The sequence below is a fragment of the Cibotium barometz genome, chromosome 53, assembly GCF_041138505.1.
Source record: "Cibotium barometz isolate CiBa-2024 chromosome 53, ASM4113850v1, whole genome shotgun sequence".
In the NCBI taxonomy this organism is placed as follows: Eukaryota; Viridiplantae; Streptophyta; class Polypodiopsida; order Cyatheales; family Cibotiaceae; genus Cibotium; species Cibotium barometz.
Genome location: NC_141098.1, coordinates 6,850,154 through 6,860,600, shown reverse-complemented (window position 1 = coordinate 6,860,600; position 10,447 = coordinate 6,850,154). Strand labels below are relative to the sequence as shown.

The 10,447-nt window shown below is 39.4% G+C and overlaps 1 protein-coding gene across 3 annotated transcripts in view; it reads right to left on the bottom strand.

Annotated features, from left to right (window-relative positions):
* Positions 1 to 5,142: 5,142 nt before the first annotated feature.
* LOC147608237 (cysteine--tRNA ligase, chloroplastic/mitochondrial-like) overlaps positions 5,143 to 10,447 on the bottom strand; it is a 46,310-nt gene continuing 41,005 nt past the window's right edge. For all 3 annotated transcript variants that reach the window (XM_086789253.1, XM_086789254.1, XM_086789255.1), the window contains 6 exons: positions 7,271 to 7,444; positions 6,899 to 7,180; positions 6,244 to 6,369; positions 5,955 to 6,152; positions 5,705 to 5,806; positions 5,143 to 5,570 (listed from right to left, as the gene is read on the bottom strand). In XM_086789253.1, coding sequence (XP_086645379.1) covers positions 5,358 to 5,570; positions 5,705 to 5,806; positions 5,955 to 6,152; positions 6,244 to 6,369; positions 6,899 to 7,180; positions 7,271 to 7,444 — 1,095 coding nt within the window. In that variant the 3' untranslated portion in view covers positions 5,143 to 5,357. The remainder of the gene's footprint in view (positions 5,571 to 5,704; positions 5,807 to 5,954; positions 6,153 to 6,243; positions 6,370 to 6,898; positions 7,181 to 7,270; positions 7,445 to 10,447) is intronic.

Here is a 10,447-nt window from a genome sequence, read left to right as displayed (position 1 = left end):
TTATTTGAAGCTTATAAGCTTTTCTTAAAAGCTTAAACTATCAAAAAAGAAGAAGAAGAAGCTTATGCTCTAAAGCTATTACAACTCCTCAAGCGCTATAATTTTTCTCTCTCTTGTTACAACATATATTAAAAGCATCTAGCACTTACTTCCCCACTCTTTTTACCATTAAAAGGATTTCCAAGCTCTACTCTTCAAAGGTTGGTAGTGCTATTCTTTCACGAAAGGGGGTTTCCAAATCGTCATCAAATCTCTCAGCCAAAGTGGAAGGAATTCTAGTAAATCGTCATCAAAGCTCTCAGCAAAAGTGGAAGGAATTCTAGCAAATTGCGCAACACGCATTACAAGCCATTGAAAAACAAATTAAGAGCCAAGTCTCTTGAGCTCTTTATGGCAAGTTCATGCTCACTTTGATACTACTCGACGGTCTCTTAGCACTTGTGGATTTTTCTTCTCATAGAACGATTTAAATAAGCTTTTGACTTCTTCCAAATTGTTGATGTGAAAGCTAAGTATTATCAGTATTTCATTGATTTTTTATTTCTACATTTAAAATTTGCAACCTTTATCTATCTACATCTCTCTTTCATCATGAATCCTCTACCCCCAACCATTCAAGAGCGAATTCAGTCACTCCAAAATCAGATTCTAGTTGAGAATGGATCTAGAGGATAGGTTGTCCCGCAAGAAGAGACATATACATACTAGTGATACATCTTTAGACTCCGATGTGACCAAATTCAGAGAACTGTGCAAGCTACTCTTAGAGCTCACGAATCTACGAAAGAAAAGAAGATTAGCTACAAAGCTTTTACCTTTCAAAATTTTGATCAAGAAAGATGCTCGCACCATACTTGCTTGGCTTAGTCAACTTTATGATTATTTTCGAGGGAGGAATTCTCTGAGAAGGACAAAATGAAATATGCTACTAATCATTTGGTCGATAATGTAACATTGTGGTGGAACGGCATTAGAACCAGTACGCACAAACCAAAATCTTGGAAGAAACTCATCAAGAAACATTTCTTACCCTCACAATACAAAGATGGGGCTAGACAACGATCGTCCATCTTCAGACAGCTTGAGAAAGAGAATATATCTGCTTATGTGGATAGATTATAGCAAACCTTGTTACAAATACATGTAATTGTGAACGTTCGCACCAATGATCAAAGAAGGAAGTTTATGGCAGGTTTGAAACCCACAATTCAATCAAAAGTGAACATGTTTCGACCACACTCTCTTAGCTCGACTATTTCCTTAGCCTTGAATTGTGAGAAGAAAAATGGCTTTCCCAAGGAAGCAATGGCACCCCAAACCTCGAAATCAAAGTTTTTGTGAAACCTAAAACCTCTCCAAAATCATTTGATAAACCTCTCAAAGCAATAACATAGGTATTGATACCATGATTGATGCTTCACAATAAGGTAATACACCAACAAAATCTCGCCTTGGGCATCATCAACGTGTTTGTCATGCAAAAGCCCAATCTCTAGTCATCACACTATCAACATGGGTTATAATATCATGTTGCGTGCTAAGAAGATCTAGACCGTAATCTATCCATGTAAATCATTCCATGGTGTTCTTGGTACTCATTCCACCCATTACAAGGTTCGAACCGCTTCTACCAACCACTTGTTGGTGAAACGTCCACACTACTTTCACAACCAATGGAGACTAGGCATGAAGATCCTCTACATCGCACCTATCACTTTTCATGTCGCCTCGACAAGCTACCTGTTGCCATCATCAGGGCTACCAAAAGCCTTCTATTACTTTGCCCTCCATCTGGTTGCGTCGACTTGGCTGACGGAAGGACACGATCACCATTAGAAATTGGATATATTAACCACTCTATAGCTTAACATGGTTTCACCCAATCGACCTACCTTAAGGCGCTTTGCTATCTTACCTACTCGAATGGGAACATGGAATATATAAATCAACCTTGCCATGTGTTTAATGTCAAATAGGAAAAGTATGAGGACTTAATGTATATATTTCCTTAAAACTAGTAGTAGAGGTCAAACTATTTTTTAAGTTTGACTAGCCTGGTGTGAAAACTAGTCATTTGTATGAGTCATTTTTTACAATAAGAAAGATATAATCATTCCCTTGCAATAGTCTTTGTGTGAGCTCTCCTTCTTCCCTCTTCTTGCTTGCTTGCTTGCATGTTATTGGATTCTTACATGCTTGATGAATAGGTGTGATTGTAGGTTTCCCTCTTCCATTAGCTTTTTTTTCCCCCTGCTTTTTGTGAGAGAGAACCATCGCGAAGGACCATCTCTTCTTTCCTTCGAGCCGCATATGTAACTTTCCTCGCTAGCTTGTCGTCACGTCCTCACTCTGTTGTCACACCGAAATGGTCCTTTCCAAAGGAGAGCTCTCAATAGCTCTTGACTTGATCAATAGCGTCACAAAAAGGATAAAAGACCAAGGTTGAGTGAGAATTTGAGGATTGATATTTTCTTAGTCTTTTTTTCCAGCGTTGCTCAGAATTGTAAACCAACTATAGATAAGAGGAGACTTGCATGATATCATGTGTTGATGAGTATTGCATTGAGCTAGCTTCTGTTGTATCATGTGAAGAAGTTGCTAAAGAGAGCCACCACAATTGAGAGAAGAACCAACCCACAACCATTAGAAGCTGAGATCATATTCACAATCTACAAAGAAGCTGAGAAGAATTGGTCCATAGAGTTGTGTATTGAGCAGTGTGTGGTATTGTTTGTGATCGCTTGTTGTAGACAGCACGAGGTGGGCTATAGTCCAAAAAAAACAAACATGGATACAAAGAGGAGCAAGATCTAAGGGCTACAAGTTGAATATGAGAGAGAGAGTGACCACCATCTATGTAGAAGAGATGGTGATGCTTCATATTTTGATAAGCACAACTCATTGACATGCAAAAAACCCATTTGTAAATGAAGGCTTCATATGATCAAGGGGGTAACAGCTAGAAAGGAGAAAGATAGGGAGCTAGCGCCACCTCCATACAGAGTTTAGGGTGGTTGTGAGAACCTACACCATGAGTCGTACCTCTTGAACATCTTGTTAAGTATGTTATTAGTAAAGCAAATAGTCAACTTGGTGAGAACCATGTACATGGGTGATTGGACTCAAAGCATTGTCATTATGCTATGCATATTCTCAAACCTTGATGCCATAGAAGTGATCAACGGAGTTAGCCTATATCTCTTGGGCTTTGCTACATGTGATTGTGTTGTATGTTTAAAGCTATCGACCAATTTGAAGATGATGAAGTTATCACTGGTGAGATGAAAATGAATTGTGATTTTCTTCGATCCCCCACCCTTTGTAAGCTGGTGTACCTAAGAGTGTGTGACTCTCTCGGCCTCAAGCATTTCCCGTCTTTCGTGTTGAAAGCTTTTGTCAATTTTGTAGTAAATGAGAAAGAGATAAGAGAGAGTATATGCTCAAGATGCCTCCTTTAAAGAAACCAAAGATAGGAGTAATGTCAAATTCCAAGAAGATAGAAGTATACAATGCAAAGATAGCTTATTATAGATCACTAAATGAGTCCACATAAACCCTAAGCCTATACAATCCACCACCAAAGATGTAGTTTCTCATCCCACTAAAGGAAGCACTTAATCCTTAACTATACCGTCTAAAAACTATTTCTTTTGTTATATGGTTTCACAAGTTTATGATATTTAACAAATTACTGACAATTCGACAATTGATTCCTTTGGAAAGTGTTTGCTTCGAGGTGTCATTTCTCTAGTTTTTCCTCCCTTACAATTTGCAATACTTAGATAAATCAACTAGCAAGGTTCAATGCCCTTTTACAAATCAATGTGAAGCTCTCCACATAGTATACTTTAAAACCCACACAACACAATCAAAACTACAATGCACGAAGAGATCCTTGAATATGGGACAATCACAAAAGAAACCCTACACAAAGAAATTCTTGAACTGTACGCAAACCCTAAAGCAAATAAAACCAATGCATTATTCATGGATGTTTATTACAACGATACAATCTAACACGTACATGCACCATGTAGATGTGGTTCTACAATTCTACAAATTGATTCCTCTCATTTTTTGCTTTAATTTCTTTAAAATTTGTGATCCAACCATTCTACAAATTGATTCTTCTCATTTGTTGCTTTATTTTCTCTTTAAAATATGTAGACAAAATTAAAAATATTTACTCCTCTTACAATTTGCAACACTTAGATAAGACAACTAGCAAGGTTCAATGCCTCTTAACAAATCAATGTGAAGCCCTTCACAAAGTACACAATGAAAGAACTCCACAGCATGAAGAGATCCATGAATATTGGGCAGCCATAAAAGAAACCCTACACAAAGAAATCCCTGAATTATAAGCAAACCCTAAACCAAATGAAATATTGTATTATTGATGAATGTTTATTACAACGATACAATCTAACACATACATGCACCATGTAGATGTGGTCCTAACATTCTACAAATTGATTCCTCATTTTTTGCTTTAATTTCTTTAAAATATGTGATCCTACCATTCTAGAAATTTATTCTTCTCATTTGTTGCTTTAATTTCTCTTTAAAATATATAGACAAAATTAATAATATTTACATGTAGTATATATGTTCATGAAATGCACTTATTAATTTGAAATTTCACAAGATAAAGGTGTTACATATTAACCATGGACAACCAACGCACAAGGTGAAGAGAGAGAAGAAATCTTGGATTTCTAAAAAATAAGAGGAAAAAAATCCTTTGATTAATCCTTTGTATTCCGATTGACCCTTAGCTTCCATTCTTGTGTTTTGCTTCTTAATGTCTTTTACATACAGCAACAACGCGCGGGTTGAGTACTAGTAAATCCAATTGTATAGTATTTATAATGATAAAGGTGTTAAATACTATGAGCCAAAAGTCAAACCTTCACTCTTTATGCTTCACCTCTCTTCTTGTTTGTAGCATGGGTCGAATAAAACATTTCACTACATCAAGTGGTATGCCACCATTGAATATCTAAGAGGAGATGCATAAACATTTATATGAATCTGTTGGTAGCTTTAATCGAAAATCCTAAAGAGAATCAAGCACACTTTAAAACAAATAAGATAATATAGCAGAATTCTCTGCCAATAAGCAAAATGGTAAAAGCCCTCTTACCTTTCATTGTGAAGCTTAGCATGCTTATAAAACAATGATGAAATAGCCAAGCATTGAATGTTAGGCAAGCATCAAACAATACTTTGGGACTCTTTATCAATACACTATGCAACCTGACCAGATGTATTACATGACTTGATCCATATCTGATTGCATCTACAGCACCAAAACATCAAGAAAGAAGGCAAACTTCCCACACACAATGAACTTGTTAAATCTCCACGGGAACGCATGGGCGCCAGGTGGTGCCCTCAGGGCTGTCCATCAATGAAATCCCCAAGGAAGCTAGGCTTTTCCTAATGTTGTCTGATTTGCAATAGTCTTTTGCAGACCTTGCAGCTGCCCTCTCGTGTATCTGAATATTCACATCTTCACTGGTCAAGTTTACTCTTCCTAGTGCTTTGACTTTGAGCTCATCTAGAACCTGAAACACCAAAAATCCCTTAGTTTCATTAGCCTTCACCTAATTCAAAACTCTAAAAGGCTTTGCAAACCTACATTGACATTAATTTTAAGCTTGCATAAAAGCATCAGAAAGTAGGGGGTTTTAAAGATTACCTCTGGAAGGCTTTTAGGAATCAGACCTAGTATGCCCAAGATAAGATTCACCTCATCTTGCAGTGCCTTCAGGGATGCAACCCGGTTCTTGTCTTGTCGTCCCTAGAGATTAAAAGGAAAAGTTAACACTTAGCACCCATGTGGGGCAGCTTAAGAGTGCAATTACACTCTCCCACTCTTGGACTCTCTGATCTCTAAACTGGCTTTGAGAAGCCTGCCTTGGTTGGTTTAAGAGAAGAGGATGCCTCACCTTCTTTGTATGTAAGAGATCATTCATGATCTTCAGAGGTTCTGAAAGCAATGCGAGGACAGCCGGTGTCAACAAATCATCTGCCATTGAGCATTTAAAAGAATGCCTTAACCTCTCTACGCAGGCTTTGCATTCTTCAGATAATGGTGTGTTCACTTTGGCATCAATAGATACACACTGTGCGCAGTCCTCCAGAGTCTAGTACAAGAAAAAATTTGATCTCTGTTTTAAAAATGCAATCTTCCCAAAGCTTAGTTATTGTCTGCTATTCCGAATCAAAAGACTGTACCTGGTAGATATAGTAGGCCCGATCCGAGGCCTTTTCCAGCTGGGAAGTCGAGTAGTTGATGGGAGATCGATAGTGTGTGCCAATCAGGAAAAGCCTGATAGCAAAGGGATGATATTTATCCAAAACCTGTTGGAAAAATTACATGAATACTACTAAAGTCCACAATTCCACCAACATTCAAAAATTGGTTCTATTTATCTGCAATAGCCTTTTGTTCAAAAACTTTATAATCCTCGAGTGGCTAGCTTGTTTCCAAAATCAAAAACGCGAATATTACTCCTAGGGAATGTGTGCGCATGCGCGCTTGTTGGGGTGTCCATTGACGGGCGTGCTTGCATGCAGGTGGATGGGTGTGTGACTGCATGTGTAAAGGAGAATGTGCATGTGTGCACGTGTGTGTTGTGTGCATGTGTGTGCCTGCAGGTGGTGTGCATGCATGCAATATACATACATTGTGTTTACATGCATACATACAAACATAAATATATTTATATTTATATTTACATTGTAAAGGATCTTGTATGCATGTGTGCATATGTATGCCTGCACATTGTGTGCGTGCATGCAATATACATACATTGTACATAAATGCATGCATACATACATATATTTATATTTACATTATAAAGGATCTTGTATCAAAACTATGACTTACCTCACGAATCGTGAAAAAATTTCCAAGTGATTTTGACATTTTTTCTGCGTCAACTGTTACAAACCCATTGTGCATCCAGTATTGGACACAGCTCTCCTGACACGCTGCACAGCTCTGTGCTATTTCATTTTCATGATGTGGAAAAATCAAATCCATCCCTCCACCATGAATATCAAAGCAATGACCAAGATGCTCCGCACTCATGGCACTACATTCTATATGCCAGCCAGGCCGACCAAAACCCCATGGACTTTCCCATGAAGGTTCACCTTGCTTTGCACTCTGCAAAAGAAGAACATCAAAAAATGATGCAACCCACTTTAATGGAGTCTTTGGAAATGGAAATTCTCAATATCAACCAGTAAAGCTGACCTTCCATAAGGCAAAATCTGCAGGATTGCGCTTTCGCTTATCGACAGCCACACGCTCACCAGCTCGGTTCTCATCTAGTTCACGGCCAGATAAACTCCCATAGTCTGGGTAGTTATCGACAGAAAAATAAACGTCTCCATCCTCCAGAACATATCCATATCCATTTCCCACAATCTGTAAATCAAATCAAATGCTGAACTTAGAATAACATGGAGGAACAGAAAGCAACCAGCAAAAGCCACATGTTTCTAGCACACTTCAATTATTATATACCAGGTCGAGGATGCAGAAGCAGCAGCAATGCGCACACACATAGTCACGGAGATGCAGAGAAGCGGGTGTTCACATGGTTGGGGGAAAAAAACCTCTTAAAGAGGGGAAAAGTCCCCCGGCCTAGTCCTAGATGAGTTCACATATCAATACCATGGCATGCAGTCTACGAATCCCCCCTGGATTGATGATGTGAACATGTACAGGAATATGGTTGATCAGTCCCCAAAAGGGGATAAGCCCAAATCTTTGTGGAAAGCTTCGAACTATTCACGAAAAAGAGCCTTCGTGAACAAATCTGCCATGTTGTCAAGTGTAAGCACATAACCAAGTTGATGTCTCCTACAAAGAGTCTTTCCCTGACATAACGATAATGCACCTCAATGTGCTTAGTGCGATCATGTTACACAGGTTTCCTCGTAACTGCCAATACGCTCTGACTATCAGTGAATATGGTAGTAGAGAACCAAATCAGCCATCTCAGCCAAACACACTCAACTATAACTGTAAAAGCTACCCTGTACTCAGCTTCACACCTCGAAATGGCCACTGTTGGCTGCTTCTTGCCAAGCCATGAAATACATGAATTGCCAAGACGGAAGAAAAAGCCACTAGTGGACACTCTGGTATGGTGTCATAACATCTAGCCCAATTGAAATCACTGAAGACATGTAGCTATGGCACACCTCCCCCCCCCCAAAGAATAGAACAATCCAAGGCAGTATTGAGTGCCCTGAAAGTTGCGAACAACCCACTTGATAACCTACCAATGCCCAATACCTAGGCTATGCATAAATCTACACAATTGGGAGACCCCAAACTGAATGTATGGCCTCGTATTGCATAAGTAAATCAGACATCCAACAGCCTGCTGACACAACATGCCATCAAAAGGGTCACTTGGATCCTAGAAACTAAGCCTGGCACCTATAGGCTTACAGTTTTCAAGATTAAACCTCTTCGGCAGCTTCTATATATATTTCGACTGCAACATGACAATACCATCGTCACGCTAAAGAATCTAAATGCCCAAATAGTAATGCAACGAGCCCAAATTTGTCATCTCAAATGATGCATGTAATTCAGCGTTGAAGGCTGAAATCTTCTCATCATCAAGGCCTATGAGCAGCAAGTCATCAACGTATAGAACGATGACTAAAAATTCCTCTTTAGTCTTCTTGACAGGGACTTTCACTTGGACTATTGAAAAACCATGTGCAACCAAGTATGCATCAATCTTCTCATACCATACTCTGGGAGCCTGTTTAAGGATATACAAAGCTCTCCAAAGCTTTCTATAGCCTCCATACTTTCTTCTCCTACCCCTTCTAAACGAAACCATGAGGTTGAGATACATATTACCTCTTCATGTAAATCACCATTCAAGAAGGCAGTTTTTGATATCCAATTGATGTACATGCCAACCATGGTGTGCTGCCAACACGATGATACACCTAGTGGTAGTTGTGTGTGTCATGGGAACAACCATTCAAGAAGGCAGTTTTGATATCCAACCGATGTACATCCTAAGCATGTGTGCTGCCCATGCAATGATACACCTAATGGTAGTCATATGTGACGTGGGAGCAAAGGTTTCATCATAGTCAATGCCCTTCTGTTGAGCATAACCCTTTGCAACAAGCCTAGCCTTGTAGCAGTCAATACTATCATCTCTCTTTCTCTTTAGTTTGTAAACCCACTTTGTAACAATGGTTTTCTTGCCATGAAGCAAGTCAACCAAATACCAAGTGTCATTTTCAAGGATCAAGTCATACTCATCCTGCAAGGCACACATCCAATAATCATGTGCTTCCTTAAAGGAAACAAGTTTCTCTTCATTGCATGAATTGGCAATCAAAGCATGATCCACAACATAAGTAGATGCATAATGAGAACCTACGCATGTACTCCTAGGCAAAGGAGCTGCCATTCTACTATCACGTAATGTATCCAACAACCATCTCAACACCCATCTGGACTCTTGAATGGTTGTCCTTTTCACATCCATTGCATCCTCCACAACAGCTTCATCTACGGGCTGATCTATGGGCTGTAAAAAGGACTGAATCTGAGCCAATGGGGGCTGATTTGCAGCTAAAGCTTCATAAGGCGTCACTATTTGCAAGGCTTTGGTGGGACATCTATTCAACACATAAGTGGTGCAATTAACAGCCTCCAACCAAAAACCATGAGACAAATCTTGCCCCATTACCATACAACGTGCCATCTCGATAAGAGACATGTTCTTCCTCTCTACCACACCGTTTTGTTGAGATATGCACGACATCGTACATTGATGTTTGATGCCTCTTCCAAACATGTACGTAGCAAATTTCTTTGACATATACTCTCCCCTCAACCACTACGAAGGGTACCAACTTTACATGCAAACACATTTTCAGCCATGGAGAGAAAGTGTCTGAAGTACATAAAAACCTCTAACTTCAGCTTTATGGATACACCCAAGCAAGACTGGAGTAATCATCAATAAATGTCACAAAGTAGAGGTATCCCTGATAGATGATGTCCTCATACGACCGCATACATCACCGTGTGCTAGCTATAATTTTTGACAGCTCTCACCGAACCATCTTTCCGAAATGATGCCCGTTGCATCTTGCCCAAAATGCACCCCTCAATGCATGTTTGACATTTGACAGGTGCCTCAAGCTATGGCAACTCTAACACCATATCTTGCCTTTTAGGGTGCAACAAACTACCCAAGTTCAAGTGACCAAAGTGGGCATGTCATAGCTCCGCATCACTCATAGCATGTGTGGTAGTGATTGAATAGGCATCATCTGCCAACCTCTCATAAACATCCAGCCTATAAAGACCATGACATAATATACCCAAGGCAAAGATGGTGCCACCATCACTCCAATCATGAATCGTGCATCTCTCATC